This window comes from Rhincodon typus, chromosome 36 (assembly GCF_021869965.1).
Source record: "Rhincodon typus isolate 14 chromosome 36, sRhiTyp1.1, whole genome shotgun sequence".
Classification (NCBI taxonomy): Eukaryota; Metazoa; Chordata; class Chondrichthyes; order Orectolobiformes; family Rhincodontidae; genus Rhincodon; species Rhincodon typus.
The window spans coordinates 1,573,037-1,596,910 of record NC_063367.1 but is presented as its reverse complement, the minus strand read 5'-3'; the positions used below and the strand labels follow the sequence as shown (position 1 = coordinate 1,596,910).

Genomic DNA, 23,874 nt, shown 5'->3' with positions numbered 1-23,874 from the left:
CATAGGAGCAGAAAGGCTGATGAAGGGTCTAGGCCCGAAACGTCAGCCTTTCTGCTCCTATGATGCTGCTTGGCCTGCTGTGTTCATCCAGCTCTGCACCTTGTTGTCTCTAATATCAAGTGTGATTTCTGTTATGACTCCAGCTGATGGAAGTACTGGACAAGTCAGATCTCAGAGTGATAGACTTTGTTTAGCTAACTTGGTTAGTTACTGAAAGAGGTTGCAGGTGTTCTTAAACAAAACATAATATTTTATTACACAAGAAAAATGTTAAACCAAGCTATAGTTATAAAGATTTCAACAAACATTAAAGTTCCAACCTTTTCCCCAATTCTATCCAGAGATTCAAGTCCAGAGAAATATTCTATTTCAACTATAGGTTTATTTAAATGATTCCTTCCAGCTTCTCTCACTGGAATTTGAGAGACAATTTTATGATTTCTCAGTGTGATAGCATGAACCTTTTCAAAATTCTGATGGCCTAAACTTCTCAATTCTAGCAACCTGAGGATTTCTATCCCAAAGTCTCCTGGCTTGAAAATTTCACGAATTAGGAAAAAACACTGCTACTACAGTAAAATAGAACAAAGAAATTGGAAACAGAAATCGCTGGAGAAACTCAGGTGTGGTGAGAAAGTAGTCAAGCAGAACTGAAAAACAGAGTCACTGGACTCAAAACTCTGCTTTCTCTCCACAGGTGCTACTAGACCAGAGTTTCTCCAGCAATTTCTGTTTTTGTTACTGCTACTACAATGACTGGGTGGCTCTGGACTGAATTGAACCTAACGGAGCCAAGTCCTTGGTTGCATGCGTGTGTCTTCTTGGAACTGGTGCATCTTAGTCAGAGTTCCACAATGGCTTTGCCCTATATTAAAAACCTTCATAACATTAACTCCCAACTAAATGATTTTCTTTGTAAAGCAGCAAATTCCAAAGAATGACAATATCTTTTATAAACCTTACATCACATTCCAGCCAGAAATTTAATGAACTTGATTCAGGAAGAAGAATACCTCAGTTGATGCTAGACTAAACTATCAAAAACTGTGCTAATCACTGTGGTCTAAAGAGAAAGAAACTTCCATAAGTCAATCAAAAGCTACAATTCTAGAGCCTTTAATACAGAAAACAGTCAGATGGGTGGAACAATGGCAAATAGAATTTAATCCTGAAAGCAAGAGGTAATGCATTTGGGGAGGACTAACAAGACAAGAGAATACATGATGAATGGTTGATCCCTGGGTAGCACCGAGAATCAGAAGGACGTTGGTGAAAATGTCCATTGGTCCTTGAAGGCAACTGGACAGGGGGACAGGGTGGTTAAGGCAGCATATGGAATACTTGTCATTATTAGTCAATGCACCAAATACTACAGCTGGGAGGTTATGGTGAAGCTGCACAAGATGTTAGCTAAGCCATGACAGACTACTGGTGTGCAGTTTTGTTCACCACACTATAGGAAAGATGTGAATGCATTGGAAAGTGTGCAAAGGAGATTGACCAGGGATGCTACCTGGCCTGAAGTATTTTAGCTAAGGAGCAACACAAGTCAGGTTGGAGTTGCTTTCCTTAAAGCATTGAGGCTGAGAGGGTCCTGATTGAAATTTGCAAAATTATGAGCGGCATAGATTGGCTCAATAGGAATAAATATTTGTCCTCCGTTGAGGGGTCAATTACCAGGGGACATAGATTTATGCAAGGAGCAAGGGGATTTATGGAGAAATATGTTCACCCAGCGGGTGGTGGGAATGTGGAATTCACTGTTCAGAAGTGTCATAAAAGCAGGAACTATTACAATATTTTAGTGGCATTTAGATAAACATAAAGCACCAGGAAATGGAAATGGGGTAGATAGGTGCTTGATGACCACCACGGACATGAAGGACCGAAGGGCCTCTTTCTGTGCTGTACAACTCCATGACTCTTATGGCACAACAAAATTTCCTCTTAGTCAGGTGAAAGCAGTACCTGAGGACCTGAGCTCAAAAGGAATCTCAGAATCAGATGAAGCCCCCTCAAATCTGTTCCAGCACTGTGCTTAATCTTAACAGCTGGACAGCATCCTGGGATTCTCTCACACCAGCTATCCTTTACAGATTAGTCAGAACCCATCAAAAAGAAAAGGTGAGAATCTTCTCTTGAAAAGTGAATATTAAGAATGAAGGAAGATAACGGAAGGGTTTGGTAAACTAAGTAAACTTTAATAAGTCTTTCCACCAGACATAAAAGGACACGGGCTCAATGGGGTAACATAACTTCTGGGAGGATAAATATTTTGAGACCAATGCCTGCAATAATGCAGCAGTGGAAGTCAAATAGTGAACTAAAGCTGTCACAGAAATCTGAAGCTTCTGAATCGCATGTTGCACATGAACCATAGCGTCATTCTAGATAAATGCAACTCTTCCAGTTGTTATTTTTTGAAAGCGGAAACAAATTCTGTGAGAAATAGGACTCTTGACCCCAATGTAGTGTGTTTTGCTTCTGTATCTGTATAGCAGCAATGTCTTATGCAACAAAGCAAGAAAACCCATACAAAGTCCTTTGAAGATTCCTACAATCATCTCACTTACATAATATTCAACTCTAAGTATGCCGAACAGAACCCATTGCTCTGATGTGAAAAGGGGTTATTGTAAGTATAGATGTTGCCTGTAGGGGCTGCTGCAGCACACAATGTGTCTCCATGTCTTCTCTGTCATGCCGTGTAACTTCTCCATTCAAACTGCCTGCACTCACCAACATCAACCTCAGTTTCTCTAACTACTTAACAACTTTAAACTACCCTGTGTTTTACTATCTAACTGTACTGACTGGCTCAGGACAGAGTGTACATGTTCTAAAGTTCAACCAGACAGAGTGTTATTGTCCCTCAGGTCTCTCTCAAATCTTTCCCCTCTCACCTTAAAACACATGTCCTCTAGGTTAGGCTCCCTACCCTGGGAAAAAGACGTTGGCTGTTCACCATCCCCTCATGATTTTATAAACCTGTATAAGTTTACTCCTCGGCCTTCGACACTCCGGGGGAAAAAGCCCCAGCCTATTCAGCCTCTCCCTATAGATCAAACCCTCCAATTCCAGCTACATCCTTGTAAATCTTGTCCGAAACATTTCAAATTTAGCAACATCTTTTCTAGAGCAGGGAGACCAGAATGGTAAAAGTGGCCTCACCAATGTCTTTTACAGCCACATGTGCCCCAACTCCAAACTGAAGCATGCCAAATACCTTCTTCACCACCCTGTCTGCCTGCAACTTCACTTTCTAGCAACTATACACCTGCACCCCTAGGTGTCCGTTCAGTAACACTCCCCAGGGCCCTACAATTAACTGTACAAGCCCTACCCTGGTTTGCCTTACCAAAATGCAGCACATCACATTTATCTAAATTAAATTCCATCTGCCATTCCTCAGTCCATTGGCCCATCTGAGCCTAATTGTTGTACTCTGAGATAACATTCTTCACTGTTCACTACATCACCAATTGTGGTGTCATCTGCAAACTTACCAACCATTCCTCCTATATTCACATCCAAATCATCAGGGGAGTCAATAGCCTCGTGGTATTATCTCTAGACTGTTAATCCAGAGACACAGGTAATGTTCAAGGGACACTGGTTCAAATCCCACCACAGCAGATGGTGGAATTTGAATTCAATAAATATCTGGAATTAATAATCTAACAACAACCATGAATCCAAAACTGCCACCCTTACCTTGTCTGGCCTACAATGTGACTCCATTGGTTGACTCTTAATCCTGCTCTGAGCAATTAGGGATAGGCAATAAATGCTGGCACTACCCAGTGACACCCACATCCCGTGAATGAATAAAAACAATATATAAATGACAAAAAGCAGTGGATTCAGCACCAATGCTTATGGCACATCGCTGGTCACAGGCTTCCATTCCTCTACAAGCAGGTCCTGACTCCTACCTTCAAATCAATTTTGTATCCAATTGGCTTGCCCCCCCTGGATTTCATGTGATCTAACCTTGCTAACCAGCCTATCAGGTAGAACCTTGTCAAACATCTTGCTGAAGTCCACAGAGAGAAGGTCTACCGCTCGACTTTCATCAATCTTCTTTGTCACCTCTTCAAAAACTAAGTCAATTTAGCGAGACATGATTTCCCATGCATGAAGCCACATTGACTATCCCTGATCAGACTTTTCCTTTCCAAATGCATGTAAATTCTGTCCCTCAGAACCCCTCCATCAACGTACATACCACGAAAGTTAGTTTCACCAGTCTATAGTTCCCTGGTTTTCCCTTACCACCTTTCTTACATAATGGCATCACATTAGCTACCCTCAGTCTTCCAGCACCTCACATTTGGCTGCCGATGGTATAAATACCTCAGCAAGAGGCCCAGTGATCTCTTCCCTAACTTCCCACAAAGTTCTGGGATACACCTGATCAGGTCCTGGGGATTTATCTACCTTTGCCGATTTTAAGATATCCAGCATCTCCTCTTCTGTAATATGGACACTTCTCAAGACATCACTATTTATATCCCCAAGTTCCCTAGCTTCCATGGCCTTCTCCACATCAAATATTGACAAAATATTTCTTTAGTATCTCACCCATTTCCTGTGGTTCCACACATAGATGGCCTTGTTGATCTTTAAGGGGTCTTATTCTCTCCCTAATTACTCTTTTTCCCTTAATATATTTGCAGAATCTCTTTGAATTCTCCTTTAACTTGTTTGCCAAAGTTATGTCCCCTTATTGCCCTCCTGATTTCCAACTTTAAGTACACTTCTACTGTCCTTATACTCGTCTAGGGATTCATTTGATCCCAGCTGTCTGTACCTGACATATGCCTCCTTGTTTTTCTTGACTAGAGCTTCAATTTTTCTAGTCATCCAGCATTCCCCATACCTAACAGCCATGCCCTCCACACTAACAGGAGTGTACGGTCTCTAAATTCTCGCTCCCTCATTTTTAAAGGCCTCCCACTTTCCAACAGTCCCTTTACCTACGAACTGGCTCCCCCAATCAACTTTTGAAAGTTATTGCCTAATACCATCAAAATTGGCCTTCCTCCAATTTAGAACTAACTTTTTGATCAGGTCTATCCTTTTCCATAACTATTTTAAAACTAATAGAATTATGATCACTTGCCCTAAAGCGTTCCCCCACTGACATCTCACTCACTTGCCCTTTTCCAATAGTATTGAAGAAAATTTTCTTGTATATACTTAAATTCCTCTCCATCCAAGCCCTTAACACTATGGCAGTCCCAGTCCATGTCTGGAAAGTTAAAATCCCCTACCATTACAACCCTATTACTTTTACAGATAACAGACTTGTAAAACACTTTTCACAAGCTCAGAACATACCAAAGTGTTTTACAGCCAAAGTACTTTTGAAGTCACTGTTGCACAAGACGTGGCAACCAATTAGTTTTATGTGATCTCAAATTAGGGATAAATTTGGTCAAAGTGCAGGGGAGATCCTGTCCAAAATGCTGTGAGATCTTTTCTATCTGATAGCAGACAGGACCTTGACATAATGCCTCACCTGAAAGGTAGCAATCGGACCATGTCAAATTCCCTCAGTACTGCACCAATATCAAAGAATGAAGCTAAGCAGAAGTGTGGCTGCCAGATTTGGGAATGCACCGGCTGTTAAAAGAAAACCAAGTCTATACGTGCTGAGCTGTTGAAAAAGGATCAGGGTGTTCCTGAAATGCTGATGTACCTCTGGAATATATTTTTAGTGTACCTACCTTTCCATCCTTAATTGTTTCAAAGCAGGCAGTTTCTATTTTTTTAGCATGACCATAGAGTTCAACGTGTCGCAACATCATTACAGCACTTAACAGGAGGGCTGTGGGATTTGCTAAATCCAACCCAGCAATGTCTGGTGCAGTTCCATGTACCTGGAGAATACAACAGTAGACAATGAGCAAGCACACTTGATCCTAGTGCAAGCATTTACAAAAATGCCTCCAATTCTTTACAAAATAAAGGAAAATTACCTAGTTTCACTGAACAAGTCCACAATTTTACAGTGATGCTATGAGGAGAGTGTGGTGTAGTGGCAATGGCAGTAATCAGGAGGTCCAGGCCAATATTTTGGGTCTCAAGGTGGAAGTTAAATCCAAAAGCTAGCCAGTAATAGTGACCATGACATCATCAACTGTCAAATTAACCCCCTTTACGTAAGGGTTCCTGATTCCAAAAGTTGGCTAGTGAACATTGGAACAGGAGCCATCAGCCCCTCGAGCCTGGTCTACCATTCTATTAGACCATGACTGGTGAGGATCTCCAATAAGCCAGGGTTTTTTCCCCCCGTACTGTCATGGTATAGATATCAGCTGATCACACCTTGCTTTGAACCCTTACTCTTCTTGCATTTCCATAACACACAGGAGCACAGGTAGGCCATTCAGCCCATCAGGTCTGTTCTGCCATTTAATAAGATGACGAGTGATCTGATAATCCTCAACTTCAATGTCCTGTTTTTTTTCCCCATAACCCTTGCTCCCTTACTGACTAAAAATCTGTCTATCTCAGCCTCAAATATACTTAACAATCCAGCCTCAACAGCCCTCTGTGGTAAAGAATCCTACAGATTCACTATTATCCAAGGGAAGAATTTCCTCATGTCTTAAATGGGCGAGCTCTTATTCTGACCAACTGGTTAAAGGCTTTCCCACAAAGGGAAGCAACCTCTTCACATCTACTTTGTCAAGTCCTTGAAGAATCTATTTATGCTTCAATAAGATCACCTCTCATTCTTCTGAACTCCAATAAGTATATGTCCAAACAACTTAAGGTCTCAAGAAAATCCTTACATATCCAGAATCAACCAAATTAACCTTCTCTAGAGTATCTCTAATGCCAGTATATTGTCCCTTCGATAAGATGCCTAAAAATGTTCACAGTATTCAAACTGTGGTTTAACTAATGTCTTGTATAGCTTGAGCAAGACCTCACTATTTTTATACTCCATTCCTTTTCAAATATTGGGCAACAGTCCATTTGTCTTCCCTAATAACTGATGAACTTGGATGCTAACTTTGGTGATTTATGAATGAGGATATGCTGCAGCTTGCTGCAGTCTTTATTTAAATACTACTTAGCTCCTCTTATTATTCCTGCCAAATTGCATAACCTCACATATTTCCATATTATATTCCATCTGCCAAGGTTTTGCCCATTCACTTAACTGTCTATATCCCACTGTCGAATTTGTCACCCTCATTACTAGCCTTTCCATCTATTTGTGATATCCGCAAACGTGGCTATACTACAATTTCTCTCATTCACGTCATTAATATAAATAATTCTAAATAATTGTGGCCTGTGCACTCATCCCTGTGGCACACCACTAGTTACAGGCTGCTATCCTGAAAATGTCCCCTTCATACTAGTTATCCAATCCTCTTCCTCTACCCTTACTAACGTACTCTATCACCATTGGTTCTTACCTTATTTGGTAGGCTTATGTGCAATACCTCAAATACCTTTTAGAAATCCAAACATATTACATTTACTAGTTCTCCTTTACCTATCTCCTTTGTTCGGTCTCCATTAGCATCAGCCTCATTTAAAATCCTCATTTCCTATTGTCTATTCAACAGCCATGCCAACTTTTTTAAATTTAAAAATGAAGCTAGCGTCACTGCTTTCTTCCCACAGCTTCTGCATGGACAGACTTTCTCAGCCTCGGTGACTTCACCCTTCATCACCCCCTTGCTCCTGTGCTCACTGCCTGCTTTTTCTTTCTTATCTGCCTCTATGTTAAATTCCCCTGCCTGTATTTATGAGTGTCTTTGATATTACTTTCTCACATGGCCTCACTACTCTGATCAGATGTATCACAAGCAAGCTTCATCTCTCATCACTTCCCTCTATTTCTCTCTTTCCAATTAGAGTTTCTCCAGGCTGACCCAAGAACTACTCTTTCCCAACTCGATTACAAATGATTGCACTTTCAGAATCCATTTTGCCCATTTTTATTTATTCATTCACGTGATGAGGGTGTTGCTGGCTAGACCAGCATTTATAGCCCACCCTTAAATTAAGAGTCAACCACATTGCTGTGGGTCTGGAATCACATGTAGGCCAGACAAGCTATGGATGGCAGTTTCTGTCCCTAAAGGACATTGGGTTTTTCCAACAAACAACAATGGATTCATGGTCATCATTAGATTTTTAATTCCAGGTTTTTTTTTTTAAAATATTGAATATAAATTCCATCTACCATGGTGAGATTCGAACCTAGGTCCCCAGAACATTATCTGGGTCTCTGGATTAACAGTCCAGAGATAATACCACTCAGACTCCTCAATTGCCTAATCCTCAGGGCGTCAATTCACCATAACGTTTTAGCCGCCACTGATTTGCTTCAGCATACTCTGCTCTCCACCTCAAATGTTTTGGCTCCCAGTAAACAATTACCCTCTCACACTCTGGGTATGCTCCAAACTCCACTACCTTAAATCAAAGTGGCACAGACTTGATATGGTGAAGAAATCGATTAACTATTTATTGACAAATCTGGAAGGACGTGATCGCTGTGTGCCCCTTCTTTCCTCTAGGCCATCAGGTCAAACTTCCCCTGAAGTCCTCTCACCCTGTCATAACCTGAGGTCACATTGTTCCCCAGTCTCTCTTGGGTAAAATTTTCTCCACCCACATTCAGTGAATGGGCTTCAGACACTGAAAGGGGATGGGGGTTGGTGCATTTAGTGCTGGTGGCGGTCATCCATCCGAGCCGGAGACTGCGATGAGGAAAAGGTAAACAAGGCCTACCAACATTGCTAAGTAAGCACAATGTTCCATATGAGAGCTGCCATATCTCAAATGAATTTCATTCATTTAAAATGCGCATCAGTACAAAATACAATTTTTGAAGATCATTTCAATCTTTAAGAGATAGAACTCATCTTACAGACTCAAAGATTGCAACTCCATTTTCTCCGATGTTTCCACTTGGTGTAACTCCCAGCCCGCCAATGAGTCCAGCACATAGATCACTGAAAGACAGAAAATATCCATGAGGAACATTTAGTAAAGTAGCAGAGTCAGCACCAGCTGGCCACTACATGCAGAGCCCACCAACCGCCCGGTGACAGCAGGTAGAGCCCAATGCTACCACCAAGAGTGCTAAATGGGACAGATGCTGAACACATCCAGCAACTCAAAACTGGGTATCCAGGAAGTGTTATGAGCCATGTGCAGTAGCATTATTGTACTCCAATACAATTTGTAATCTTAAGGTCCAACATACCCTTCACTCTATCATTACCAACAGCCAGGAGATCAATCCTGGTGCAAACAAGAGTGCAAGAGGGCATGCCAGGAGCAGCAAGAATACGTAAAAATCAGGTGTCAACCTGATAAAGCTACAAAACAGGACTACCTGTGTGCCAATAATCAGCAAATGATCATAAAGAGAGAGACAAGCGATTCCACGGCCTAAACTCGACAGACTTGCCATAACCAGTGATTGTGTGGAAAATTAAACAATTCACTAGTGAAGGATATTCCATAAACATCCTCACAGGGGTGGCACGGTGGCTCAGCAGTTAGCACTGCTGCGTCACAGTGCTAGGCACCAGAGCTCAATTCCATCCTCAGGCAACTTTCTGTGTGGAGTTTGTACATTCTCCCAGTGTCTGCATTGATTTGCTCTGGTTTCCTCCCATGATCCAAAGATGTGCTGGTTAGGTGAACTAGCCATGCAAAATCACCAATATTGTCCAGGGATGTGTAGGTTAAGTGGATTAGCCATGGGAAATGCAGGATTACAGGGATGGGGTGGAAGGGGTGAATCTGGGCAGGATGCTCTTCGGAGAGTTGGTGTGGACTTGTTGGGCTGAATGCCCTGTTTCCACACTTCAGGGATTTTATGATCTTCAAATGATTGGGAACCCAGCACATCAATGCAAATAAAAAACCAAAGCTTTTGCAACCACCTTCAGCCAGAAATGCCGAGTGAATAACCCATTTCGGTCTCCTCTGGTGGTCCCCAGCTTCAACCAATTCAATCCACTCCATTTGATATCAAGAAACCGCTAAAGGCAGCAGATACTGCAAAAGTTACAAGTTCTGACAACATTCTGAAAAAAAATGTACTGGAGAACTTGCTACATCTCTAGCCAATCTGATCCAGTACTGCTACAACACTGGCATCTACCCGAATATCCTGCAATGGTGATGGAGGCTTACAAAGAGAGAGGATATGACAGCATTGCAGAACACCCACTTGGATTCCAATATCCAGAGTGGGACAGGAAGGGGAGAGAAACAGCAAAACAGCAGTAAATAGCATCAAAGGGAGAAATGATAAACAGGCAAAATTAATGACTCTCTACTTGAAAACGTGTAATATTTATATTAAAACTGAATTAACCGCACAAATACAAGTTAATGGGTACGGTATGATCTAATAGCCATCACGAAGACATGGTTACAAGGAGATCAAAGCTGGGAACTAAATTTTCAGGGGTATTTAACTTTTCAAAAGGATAGGCAGAAGGAAAGGATAGTGGAAAAGCATCACTAGTATAGGACGGAGTAAGTAGGTTAACAAGAAATGATCCTGGATTGGTAGATGGAGAAACCACTCCAGCACAAGCCTGTTTTGGATCTCGAGAGGTCCAATGATGTACAATGAAGCATGTTTAATAAATAACGTTAGAGTAAAAGAACCCCAAGGAAATGGTGACTATAACATGGTAGATTTTAGCATTCAGTTTGTGGGGGAAAAACTAGAATCAGAAACAGCTGTGCTAAACTTCAATTCGGCTAACCATTAAAGAACAGGTGTACAGCTAGCCAGAGTGAACTGGCAAAGTAGCAAAAATGTTTGAGGAACAATGGCAGATGTTTAAGAAAATAGCTCATGGCTCACAACAAAGACATATCCCAGTGAGAAAGGAGGATTTTAGGGAGCGGATGTGCAAACCATGATTAACCAGGGAAGTTAAGGATAGCATTAAATTAAAAGAGAAAACAAAAACAATGTAGCAATAGTAGTAAGCCAGAAGATTGGGTCAGTTTTAAAAACCAAAAAGAAAAATGACCAAAGAAAAGGGGAACAGTTAAACTTTGAGGGTAAACTTCTAAGTAATACCAGGATGAACAGCAATAACTTCTTTAATTACATTAAAAAATACAGATGGCCAAAGTTATCATTGGACCTTTTGAGAACAAGGCTGGGGAAATAATATCGCGGAACCAGGAACTGAATAAATACTTTGCACCAGTCTTACAGTAGAATACACTAACAGTATTCCAAAAATCCTCAATAATCAGGGGGCAAGAAGATAAGAGGAAATGGATACAATACCTTTCACTGGAGATAAAGCACCAGAGAAACTAATGGACTAATAAATAGGCCAAAGGCCTGGATCTGATGGGATGATTCCCAGGATATTAAAAAGAAGTAGCCAAGTACAGGCTGGATTTCAAGAATTATTAGATTATGGAAAAAGCCCAAAAGATAAGAAAGCTACTAAAGTAATACCTTTTATTTAAAATGAGGAGACACGTAACTACAGGCCAATTAGATTAACATCTGTTCTTTGGAAAATGTCAAAGGCTATTAGCAGTAATGGTTATGGTAAAGCATTTAGAAATACATTATGCAATCAAGCAGAGTTAGCTTGGCTTTACCAAAGGGAAATAAACTTATTAGAATTTTGAGGTGGTAACAAGCAAAATAGATAAAAGGGTATTATAATATATTTGGAACTATAAACAGCATTTGATAAGTATCCTAACGTGTGGTACCTTAAGACACGAGCCACGTTATTAGAGGTAGTATGTTAACGTGAAGGGGAGATTGGCTAGCTAACAGAAGAATGAATTGGGAGATGGGTGAGGGATGGTCAAGGATTTTCAGGATGACAAGCTGTAACTAATGGAGTTTCATATCATCAGTGCTGAGGCCAGTTATTTACAATATATATTGACTTGAATGAGGGAAGTAACTGTACTATCGTCAAGTTTGCAGACAGTATAGGAAGAGGTGGGAAGGCAAGTTTGGAGAGGGAGTTAGGCAGGTTAAGGAAGTGGGCAAATATGTGGCAGACAGAATATGAAGTGGTAAAATGTGCACTTTGGCAGGAAGAATAGAGAAGATGAATATTATTTAAATAGACAAAGACTGCAGAAAACTGAAGCACACAGGGATTTTGGAATACTTGTTCATGAATCACAAATTTAACCTACAAGTTCATTAGGATAAGGCAAATGGACTGTTGCCCTACATTTTAAAGGGAATGGAGTATAAAAATGGTGAGCTCTTGCTCAAATTATAGAAGACAGTAGTTAGACCACAGTTGGAATACTCCGAACAGTTTTAGGCCCCTTATTGAAGGGAAGATAGACTGGCATTGGAGGTAGTCCAGAGAAAGTACACTGAATTGATTCTGGGTTGAAGGGATTTTCTTGTGAGAAGAGATTAAATTAGTTAGGTCTTGTACTCATTGGAGTTTAGAAGAATGAGCGGTAACCTTATTGAGACATACAAGATTCTGAAGGGACTTGACAGAGTAAATGTTGTAGATAACAAGGATTATTTCCACTTGGGAGTGTGAGCAGGACCAGACGGCATAATCTCACAATAGGGAATCCCTGATAAGATTTGGATGAGGTGTAATTTCTTCTCATAGGATTGTGAATCCATGAAATATTTTACCACAGAGGCTGACATACAGACTTTTAATCGGTAAGGGAATCAATGGTTGTGGAAAAAAGGCCAGAAAGTGGAGTTGAGGATTATCAGATCTCAGTGAAAGGAGAATGATGGGCTGAATGGCTACTTCTGGGCTCCCTTGGTGAAAAGGAAGCCAATTAACACACAGTTTACTCTCCGTCATCACTAAAGTGTCATTAAGTGCTATCAAGAAACACCTGCTCAATAAAAAGAATCTGCTCACTGAAGCTCACTTTGGGTTCCACCAGTGCCTCTCACTTCCTGACCTTAATACAGCCTTGGTTCATGCATGGTGATGGGAGAGTGATTTTCTTTTGACAGAATGTGTCATCAATAAGCTCCAGGTAAACTACAGTCAATGGGAATTGGGGGAAATCTCTGTTGGTTGGAGTCATACCTGGCATACAAGATGATATTTGTGTTTGTTGGAGGTCAGTCATCTCAGCTCCAGAACATCTCTGCAGGAGTTCCTCAGGGTAGTGTCCTAGGCCCAATCATCTTCAGCTGCTTCATCAATGACCTTCACTCAATAACAGGTCAGAAATTGAGATGTTCATTGATGAGTGCACAATATTCAGCACTATTCAAGACTTCTCAGAAAATGAAGCAGTCCATGACCAACAGCAGCAAGACCTAGACAACATGCAGGCTTGGCAACTTACATTCCCTCTTGTTGGAAAGGACCAGATAATGTCATGTCTAACTAGAGTCAGAGAGTGAGAAACAACAGCAACCTGATGGAAAACGCCAAGTTACAAATCTACCAAGCCTGCATCCACACCATATCCCTCTATGATAAAGTGGGTAATAAATGCAAGGCAGGAGAAAACGGTGAACAATTTCCACCTTCACTGACTCAGATGTATCCTTGGCATCCTTTGCAGGAGGTGATCATCAACTCCAAGGAGATGCTACTTCACAGGAGGAGATTGGGTGCTTTCAGACTAGTACAGCCATTGGCAAAGTCGCCATAGTCCGACCAGACCGCAGGGTTACTCTCTCATTTGGAAAGAAATGACTGGTGGTGGTTTTAACCTAAGGGTCACCATATCTCAGTTGAGTGGAAAAGTTGTGAAGGAAAGTCCTTCATGGCAACCTTAGCTGATGCAGGAATTGAACCCAAGCTGCGTTTCTTTACCTTTATTTCATAGAAAATAGGAGTAGGCCATTCAGCCTTTGAGTCTGGTTAGTTATTCATCGACATCACAGCTGATCTGTGGCCTAATGCCATATTACCTGCCTTTGGCCCATACCCCTTAAAACCTTTGAATAACAAAACAAAGACCTCAGATTTAACATTAACTGACGTAGCATCCACTGCCATTTGTGGAAGACAGTTCCAAACATCTATCACCCTATGTACATAGAAGTACTTTTCAACATTGCTGCAGAACAATCTGGCACTAATTTTTAGACTATGCCCTTTAGTTCTGAAATCCCCAACCAGTGGAAATATCTAACCTGCTTTTTTTCCTGTTAATATTTTGAAAAAAACTTTGATCACATCACCCCTTAACCTTCTAAATTCTAGAGAAAACAGGCTTAATTTGTATAATCTCTCCACTGAGCTTAATCCCTGAAGTCCAAGTTTCGTTCTTGCAAACCTACGCTGTACTCTCTACAAGGACAATATACATCCTTTCTAAAGTGTGGTACCCAGATATGCTGACAGTACTCCAAGTGGGGTCTAACGAGCCTTTTGTACAGCCACAGTCTTCATCCCTCACTAAAAAGGCGTGTGAAGATGGCAAACATTGAATGTGACAACAGGAAGATAATTGCAGATGGGCATAGCAGGATTCTTCACTGGGACAGGAGGTAAAGTAGTCTGAAACTAAGGTCATAAATGTTAAGGAAACTACAAAAGTATGAGAGGTGGACAGGCAATAGTTAACATTTAAGGAACAACTTCATGAATTGCAACAGTTATATATTTACGGTGAAAGAACAGGAAAAGCGGCCAACAATAGTTATCAAAAAAAAACTAAAGGTAGTATCAGATCCAAAGAGGAGTCATATAAAGTTGCTAGAAAAACTAGCAAGCTTGAAGACGAAAAACAGTTCAGTATTCAGAGGACTATAGGTTGCTTCAAAGAGAAAAAATAAAGCATGAGAGGAAAGGACTGAGAAAGTTTCTATTAGTGTGTAAAACTGAAAGAGATTTGTGAAGACGAATGTCTTTGTGGATCAGTTACATAAAGGAGGTACCAACTGGGGTATTGCAGGGATCATTGCTTGGATCCCAGCTATTCACAATATATATCAATGATGTGGACGTGGGAATCAATTGCCATATTTCTGAGTTAGCTGAAAATGAAATGAAAACCATTTTTACTCCCCCACTCCTTGGGTGACTTGTTCATCCTGTGCCACAATGACACCACACGCAAACTGGAGGAGCAACACCTCATATTCTGCCTTGGGAAACTATAGCCCGATGGCCTAAACATGGATACACCAGTTTCATATCTCTCCACCACCCGGCCTCATCCCACATCCAACCCTCCCTCTCACCATCTCCTCGACCTGACACAACCTATCCCACTGACCAATCCCCACCACTCCCTACCTACACTCACCCATCACCATCCCACCTACCTTCCCCAGTCCACCTCTCCTCTCTCTATTTATTTCCCAGCTCCCAGCTCCCATTCCTTCCCCTTCCCCCTCCCCCTCCCCACTTCTGAAGCAGGGTCCCAAACCGAAACGTCAACTTTCCTGCTCCTCTGATGCTGCGTGGCCTGCTGTGTTCCTCCAGCTCCGCACTGTGTTGTCTCTGACTCCACCATCTGTAGTTCTTGCTATCTCTGAGTATTATTTCAGTGTTGATTTACAAAAGGATCTGGGTGCTTGTACAACAGTCACAGAGCAAGCATGCATGTGCAAAGAGCAGTTAGGAAAGCAATTCATTGCAAGAGAGTTGCAATACAAGGAGATCTAACGACAACTGCACAAGGTCTTGGTTGTACCAGACCTACTGGAGTAGACAGCAATTTGGTCTCCTTACCCAAGAAAAGATATTCTTACTTTAAAATGAATGAAGCGAAGACTCATCATAATGACTCACAGAGTGGCAGGCTTGTCAACAGGCCTGCAGAATTATCTACAACAGAAGGTTGTAGTGGCCTAGTGACTGAATAGGTTGAGAAAGACATGTCTAATTTTCCAGAGGCTGGAGGAGTGGGTTCAATGGACTGAATGGCCTGTGCCTCCAATTTTCTATGTGACATACAGGCTGACTGTTAGGGACAGGTGAACAGAAATGAAAAGCTCAACTGGTCAAGAAGAGGACCCAAAAGAAGAATTTAAAAAAGGGCAACAAATCATACACCTCCTCATCCACCGTCTTTCTCTGCAGCAAATGCTGTAAAGCATACTATGTTAGATTGAGCTCCTGAGCCACACCAGGCAACGTGTAACAGTTGAACACCTCGAGGCAAACCATTGTCTCTCAGAAACAAACAGTATTTGGACTTAGCACAGTGCAGCCACAGCAAATAACATGAAAAAATATCTGGACACGTTCCCAATGTCAGGCATAACATGAAGTCTTGAACTACTAAAGCTAAGAGCCAGCAGAGAGGCAAGGGATCAGCTTCCACCTGGTATACTAACCTTAAAATATCGCCATAGAGGTTTGGCATTACAAGTACATCAAACTGTGACGGGTCCTGCACCATCTGATAAAAGAAACATTTTATTAAATATTTGTATGAGCAGATCTTGCAATGTGGATTCCATTTCTTAAAAAAAACCAACTAGCAACATTTGACAATTTCAGAGTCTGGGAACAGAGGTTGTTGAGGGAGGAAGTTACAGGGGCTATGACATTTTCATCTTCTCTCATCTCAGGAGGGATGCCAGATGGCTGGCGGACAGCTAATGTGGGACCATTATTCAAGAAGGGCGGTAGTGATAAACTAGGAAATCACATTCCAATGAATCTTACATCAGTGGTAAGGAAACTTTCAGAAAAAAATCCAAGATGCAGAGGAATAAACTTTCATGTCTTAAAAATAGTTCACATTACAAAAGTGGAAGTTTGGGAGATCTTGGGAACATAAAGGTGGATAAATCTCCAGGACTTTACCTAATGTATCCCAGGAAGTTGTGGGAAGGAAAGAAGGAAATTACAAGACCCCTTGCAGAAATATTTGCATCATCTATAACTACAGGTGAGGTGCCTGACGACCACAAGGTGGCTAATGTTGTACCTCTGCTTAAGAAAGGTTGTAAAGAGAAACCAGGGAACTATAGACCCAAGAGTCTGGCTTTGGTTGTGAGTAAATTGTTGGTGGCGATTATATTAAAAAAAAAAAGGATTTATGAACATTTAGAGGGGCAAAAATTGATTAGGGATAGTCAGCATGGTTTTGTGCAAGGAAAATCGTGTTCCACAAACTTGATTGAGTTTTTTGAGGAAGTTACCAAAAAGGTTGATGATGGCAGAGCAGTAGATATTTATTTGGATTTTGGCAAAACCTTTGACAAGGTTCCACATGGTAGACTAAGGTCTCACAGGATTCAGGGTGAGCCTTGCAGATTAGTTACATAATTGGCTTAACAGCAGGAGACAGAGTAATGGTGGAGGGTTGCTTTTCAGACCAGAAGCCTGTGACCAGCAGTGTTCCCCAGGCATCGGTTCTGGGTCCTCTTTTGTTTGTCATTAAATAAATTATTTTGATGAGAATATAGACAGTATGGTTAGTAAGTTTGCAGACAGCACCAAAATTGGTGGCATTGCAGACAGTGAAGGTTTTCTAAGATTACAAAGGAATCTTGATCAAATGGGTCAGTGGGCTGAAAAATGGTAGATGGAGTTCAATCTGGATAAATGCTACGTATTGCATTTCAGTACAACAAACGTGTAGGGCTTATACAATTAATCGTATGGCCTTGGGTAGTGTTGTAGATCAGAGGGATCTAGGGGGTGCAGGTACATAATTGTTTGAAGTTTGCGTCACGTACAGACAGGGTGATTAAAAAGGCATTTGGCACACTTGCCTTCATTGCTCAGTCCTTTGAATATAGGAGTTGGGAAGTCACGTTGAGATTGTACAGGACATTGGCAAGGCCTCTTCTGGAATAATGTGTCCAGTTCTGGTCGCCCAGCTATAAGAAGGATATTATCAAGCTGAAGAGGGTTCAGAAAAGATTTACCAGGATGATGCTGGGTATGGAAGGTTCGACTTATAAAGAAAGGTTGGATAGGCTGGGACCTTTTTTCACTGGAGCACAGGAGGTTGATGGTGACCTGAAAGAAGTTTATAAAATATTGAGATGTATAGATAGAGTTAATGGTAGTTGTCTTTTCGCTAGGATGGGGGATTTCAAGACTAGAGGACACATTAAGGTGAAAGGTAGGCGATTTAAAAAAGACATTGAGGCAAATTTTTTTTTTAAAAATACACAGAAGGTGGTTCGCGTGTGGAATGAACTTCCTGAGGAAGTGGTGGATGCAGGTACAATTACAACATTTAAAAGACATTTGATAGGTACATGAACAGGAAAGATTTGAAGGGATATGGGCCAGGAGCAGGCGGGTAAGACTAGATTAGTTTGGGATTAAGTTTGACATGGACTGGTTGAACTGAAGGGTTTGTTTCCGTGCTGAATGACTATATAGAATTAATCTCCACTTGGAGAGGTGGGGATTAACGAAGGACAGTCAGCATGGCTTTGTAAGAGCCTAACAAATATGATTGCATCTTTCAAAGAGGTGGCTAGGTGCATAGATGAGGGTAGTGCAGTTGATGCAGTCTACATGGAATTCAGTTTGTCATTTGAGATCTTGTCAAAAGTCTGACTGGTTAAAAAGCTAAGAGCTCATGGGGTCCAGGGCAATTTTGCAAATTGGATTCAAAATTGGCTTAGTGGCAGGAAGCAGAGGGTGATGGTCACCTGTGTCCTGTACCACAGGATTCAGTGCTGGCTCCCTTGTTGAATTAATGTACATTGACGATCTAGACATGACGTAGGAGGTATGATTAGTAAGTCTGCAGATGACATGGAAATTGGTGGTTTGGTAAATAGTGAGGAGGGAAGTCTTAAACCACAGGTTGGTATAGATGAGCTGAACAGCAGCAAATGGAATGTGATCTTGAAAAGTCCGGAAGATGCATTTTGAGAGGACTAACAAGGCAAGGAAGTATACAATGAAAGGTCAGTCTTTTGGAAATTATAAGGATCAGGGAGACATTGGTGTACATGTCCATAGGTTCTTGAAAGCAACAGCATAGGTAGATAAAGATAGTTAAGAAGGTATATTGGATATCTTATTAGTCAAGCATTGAATACAAGAGCAAAGTGGTTGTAATGGAAGTTATTATGGATGGTACATGACACTAGTTAGACCAAAGCTGGAGTACTGAATGCAGTTCTGGTTGCCACACAATGGGAAGAATGTGATTGCATTAGAGAGGGTGTCTGATAAAGCTATAAAGAGAGGCTAGATAGTCTGGGGTTCTCTACCTTAGAGCAGAGATGCTGAGGGGATGTCAGAGTGACATGTATAAAGTTTGAGGGGCATAGGCAGGTAGATAGATAGGAAGAAACAACCCCCCCTTAGTAGAGAAGCTAATAACCAGGGGCACAGTATAAGGATATGTAGGGTGAGCTTTAGCAGGGATTTGAGGATTGTAAGTACCTGAAAGGGTGGTAGAGACAACAACCCTCAAAAAAAACGCAAAAATTATTTAGGTGAGCACTTGAAACACAATAGCATAAAAAAGACTACAGATCAAATGCTTGAAAATGGAATTAGAATAGATGGATGTAGGGTGACTAGCACAGCACAATGGGCTAAAGGACCTCTGTGTTGTAAAACCTCCAATTTCATAGTACTGACTTACATTAAGACAAACTGTATCCAAGTACATTTCTGTAAACTTGATATCTTTAGCATTTTCTGCTGCTTCTCTGCATTTCCTCAGGAAAAGTCCATCTGACATTCGCCTGAAACACATAATACGTATGTCATATTAAAGTACAGGTTTATTCACAGAATAAGCTTCTGTCCCCACTTATGAACACAAAGACCACTGGCAAAACAATGCATAGTTTTAACAATGCAAGGAGAGAGTCAGCACATATACATGGTGCTGATATTAAGTGCCTCCATCACACTCAATTGTTCATATTAAATAGCCTCTGGCCAGAAGTGATAACAAAACAGGAGAGTTGATCTACTCTCAAAATATTAACCACATAAATACTGTCAGAAAATAAAGTAACACATTAAAAAAAGACTCACAGTCATAATATAGACAACACATGTTCAGGTTGAGATAACAAGGTGTAGAGCTGGATGAACACAGCAGGCCAAGCAGCATCAGAGAAGCAGGAAGGCTGACGTTTCGGGCCTTGACCCTTCTTCAGAAATGGGGGAGGGGAAGGGGGTACTGAAATAAAAAGGGAGAGAGGGGGAAGCGGATAGAAGATGGATAGAGGAGAAGATAGATGGAGAGGAGACAGACAGGTCAAAGGGGCGGGGATGGAGCCAGTAAAAGGTGAGTGTAGGTGGGGAGGTAGGGAGGAGATAGGTCAGTCCAGGGAGGACGGACAGGTCAAGGGGGCAGGATGAGGTTAGTAGGTAGGAGATGGGGATGGGGCTTGAGGTGGGAAGAGGGGATAGGTGAGTGGAAGGACAGATTAGGGAGGCGGGGACAAGCTGGGCTGGTTTTGGGATACGGTAGGGGGAGGGGAGATTTTGAAGCTTGTAAAGTCCACATTGATACCATTGGGTTGCAGGGTTCCCAAGCGGAATACGAGTTGCTGTTCCTGCAGCCTTCGGGTAGCATCGTTGTGGCACTGCAGGAGGCCCAGGATGGACATGTCGCCTGAGGAATGGGAGTGGGAGTTGAAATGGTTCGCAACTGGGAGGTGCAGTTGTTTAGTGCGAACCGAGCGTAGGTGTTTTGCAAAGCGGTCCCCAAGCCTCCGCTTGGTTTCCCTGATGTAGAGGAGGCCACAACGGGAACAGCGGATGCAGTATACCACATTAGCAGATGTGCAGGTAAACATCTGCTTGATGTGGAATGTCTTCTTGGGGCCTGGGATGGGGGTGAGGGGGGACGTGTAGCACTTCCTGCGGTTGCAGGGAAAAGTGCCGGGTGTGGTGGGGCTGGAGGGAAGTGTGGAGTGGGCAGGGAATGTGGAGAGAGTGGTCCCTCTGGAAAGCAGATAAGGGTGGGGAGGGAAAGATGTCTTTGGTGATGGGGTCAGATTGCAGATGGCGGAAGTGTCGGAGGATGATGCGTTGAATCCGGAGGTTGGTGGGGCGGTACGTGAGGACGAGGGGGATTCTTTTTTGGTTCTTGTTGCTCGGACGGGGTGTGAGGGATGAGTTGCGGGAAATGCGGGAGACACGGTCGAGGGCGTTCTCAACCACTGAGGTGTGGGGAAGTTGCGGTCCTTGAAAAACAAGGACATCTGAGATGTACGGGAGTGGAATGCCTCATCCTGGGAGCAGGTGCGGCGGAGGCGAAGGAATTGGGAATAGGGGATGGCATTTTTGCAGGAAGGTGGATGGGAGGAGGTGTATTCTAGGTAGCTGTGGGAGTCGGTGGGCTTGAAATGGATATCGGTTTCTAGGTGGTTGCCAGAGATGGAAACAGAGAGGTCCAGGAAGGAGAGAGAGGTATTGGAGATGGTCCAGGTGAACTTAAGGTTGGGGTGGAAGGTGTTGGTGAAGTGGATGAACTGTTCGAGCTCCTCGTGGGAGCACGAGGCGGCGCCGATACAGTCATCAATGCAGCGGAGGAAAAGGTGGGATTTAGGACCAGCGTAGCTACGGAAGAGGGATTGTTCCACGTAACCTACGAAGAGGCAGGCATAGTTTGGGCCCATGCGGGTACCCATGGCCACCCACTGTCTGTAGGAAGTGGGAGGAATTGAAAGAGAAGCTGTTGAGTGTGAGGACAAGTTCGGCTAAGCAGATGAGGGTGTCAGTGGAGGGGGACTGGTCGGGCCTGCGGGCCAGGAAGAAGCAGAGGGTGTTTAGGCCATCTGTATGGGGAATGCAGGTGTATAGGGACTGGACATCCATGGTAAAGACAAGGTGTTAGGGACCGGGGAATTGGAAGTTTCGGAGGAGGTGGAGGGCGTGCACGGTGTCACGGATGCAGGTAGGGAGTTCCTGGACCAAGGGGGAGAAAATGGAGTTGAGATAGGTGGAGATCAGTTCGGTGGGGCAGGAGCAGGCGGAGACAATGGGTCGACCAGAGCAGTCAGGTTTGTGGATTTTGGGAAGGAGATAGAAGTGGGCGGTGCAGGGTTCGGGTATGATGAGGTTGGAGGCTGTGGGTGGAAGGTCACCTGAGGTGATGAGGTTGTGGATGGTTTGGTGGTCAGGGGTGGGGTCATGATCAAAGGGGCGGTAGGACGTGGTGTCGGAGAGTTGGCGCCTGGCCTCGGCGACGTAGAGGTCAGTGCGCCATACTACAACTGCGCCTCCCTTGTCCGCGGGTTTTATGGTGGAACTGGGATTGGAGCGGAGAGCTGCATGTTCTGCGGGGAAGAACTGGAGTGGGAAGAGGGGTGGAGAGGTTGAGGTGATTGATGTCTCAACGGCAGTTGGAGATGAAGAGGTCGAGGGAGGGTAGGCCACCTTGGGGTGGTGTCCAGGAGGAGGGGGTGTGTTGGAGGCAGGAGAAGGGGTCAGTAGAGGGAGGGTTAGGCTCACGGTTAAAGAAGTAAGCGCGGAGGCGGCGGAAAAACTGCTCAATGTCCAAACGTGACCAGAATTCGTTGATGTGTGGGTGGAGGGGAACGAAGATGAGCCTTTACTGAGGAATGACCGTTGGTCCTCAGTAAGGGGGAGGTCTGGAGGGATAGTGAATACTCGGCAGGGCTGGATGCTACTGTCTCCTCTGGAGCTGCTGGCTGTGGAGGCGATGGGCGGAGCGACGTCGGCGTCGGCTGTGGGCGGAGTGGCGTCGGCAGTGGGCGGAGCGGCGTAGGTGGCAGCAGCAGCGGTGACGGTAGGTGCATCCTCAGTGTCTATGGTGTTGCCTCAGAAATGGAGGCGGTGGCATCAGCAGGGGTGTCGATGGCGTTTGCTGTCCTGGAAGTGGTGTACGTGGCAGCGGAGGATGTGACGTCATCTGTGGGTGCTCCGACGTGGCCACATGGCCAATGGCGGCGGGCTCATTGTGGGGAAGGTCCTGGGTAGGGTTGGGGATTTGGGAGGTGGAGGAAGCCCGTTTTGGGTGGTAGGCACCAGTAAGTTTACTGTACTTACGGTTTTTAGTGTCCAATAAAGCGGAGTAGAATTGTGAGTTCAGGTTGTGGATCCTACAAAGAATAAAAAACAGGAGAGGTCCTTTGCAGGTCTGGGAGAGGGAGGCTATGAGCTGAGGACCAACGGTCAGTCCTCAGTAAAGGCTCACCTTTGTCCCCCTCCACCCACCACATCAACGAATTCCAGTCACGTTTGGACATTGAGCAGTTTTTCCGCCACCTCCGCCTCCGCGCTTACTTCTTTAACCGTGAGCCGAACCCTCCTTCTACTGACCCCTTCTCCCGCCTTCAATACACCCCCTCCTCCTGGACACCACCCCCAAGGCCTCCTACCCTCCCTCGACCTCTTCATCTCCAACTGCCGTCGAGACATCAATTGCCTCAACCTCTCCACCCCTATTATCCACTCCAACCTCTCCCCTGCAGAACATGCAGCCCTCCACTCCCTCTGCTCCAATCCCAACCTCACCATAAAACCCACGGACAAGGGACGCGCAGTTGTAGTATGGCGCACTGACCTCTACATCGCCGAGGCCAGGCGCCAACTCTCCGACACATCCTCCTACCACCCCCTTGATCATGACCCCACCCCTGACCACCAAACCATCATCTCCCAAACCATCCACAACCTCATCACCTCAGGTGACCTTCCACCCACAGCCTCCAACCTAATCATACCCCAACCCTGCACCGCCCACTTCTATCTCCTTCCCAAAATCCACAAACCTGACTGCTCTGGTCGACCCATTGTCTCCGCCTGCTCCTGCCCCACCGAACTGATCTCCACCTATCTTGACTCATTTTCTCCCCCTTGGTCCAGGAACTCCCTACCTACGTCCGTGACACCACCCACGCCCTCCACCTCCTCCAGAATTTCCAATTCCCCAGACCCCAACACCTCATCTTTACCATGGACGTCCAGTCCCTATACACCTGCATTTCCCATACAGATGGCC

The 23,874-nt window shown here is 43.6% G+C and overlaps 1 protein-coding gene across 1 annotated transcript in view; it reads right to left on the bottom strand.

Annotated features, from left to right (window-relative positions):
- Nucleotides 1–23,874, bottom strand: part of idh3a (isocitrate dehydrogenase (NAD(+)) 3 catalytic subunit alpha) — a 43,299-nt gene that overhangs the window by 1,066 nt on the left and 18,359 nt on the right. Inside the window, exons 7-10 of the mRNA XM_048617199.1 lie at nucleotides 19,531–19,633; nucleotides 16,295–16,359; nucleotides 8,906–8,990; nucleotides 5,733–5,885 (exon numbers count right to left, since the gene is read on the bottom strand). Of these exons, the coding sequence (XP_048473156.1) occupies nucleotides 5,733–5,885; nucleotides 8,906–8,990; nucleotides 16,295–16,359; nucleotides 19,531–19,633 (406 nt within the window). The remainder of the gene's footprint in view (nucleotides 1–5,732; nucleotides 5,886–8,905; nucleotides 8,991–16,294; nucleotides 16,360–19,530; nucleotides 19,634–23,874) is intronic.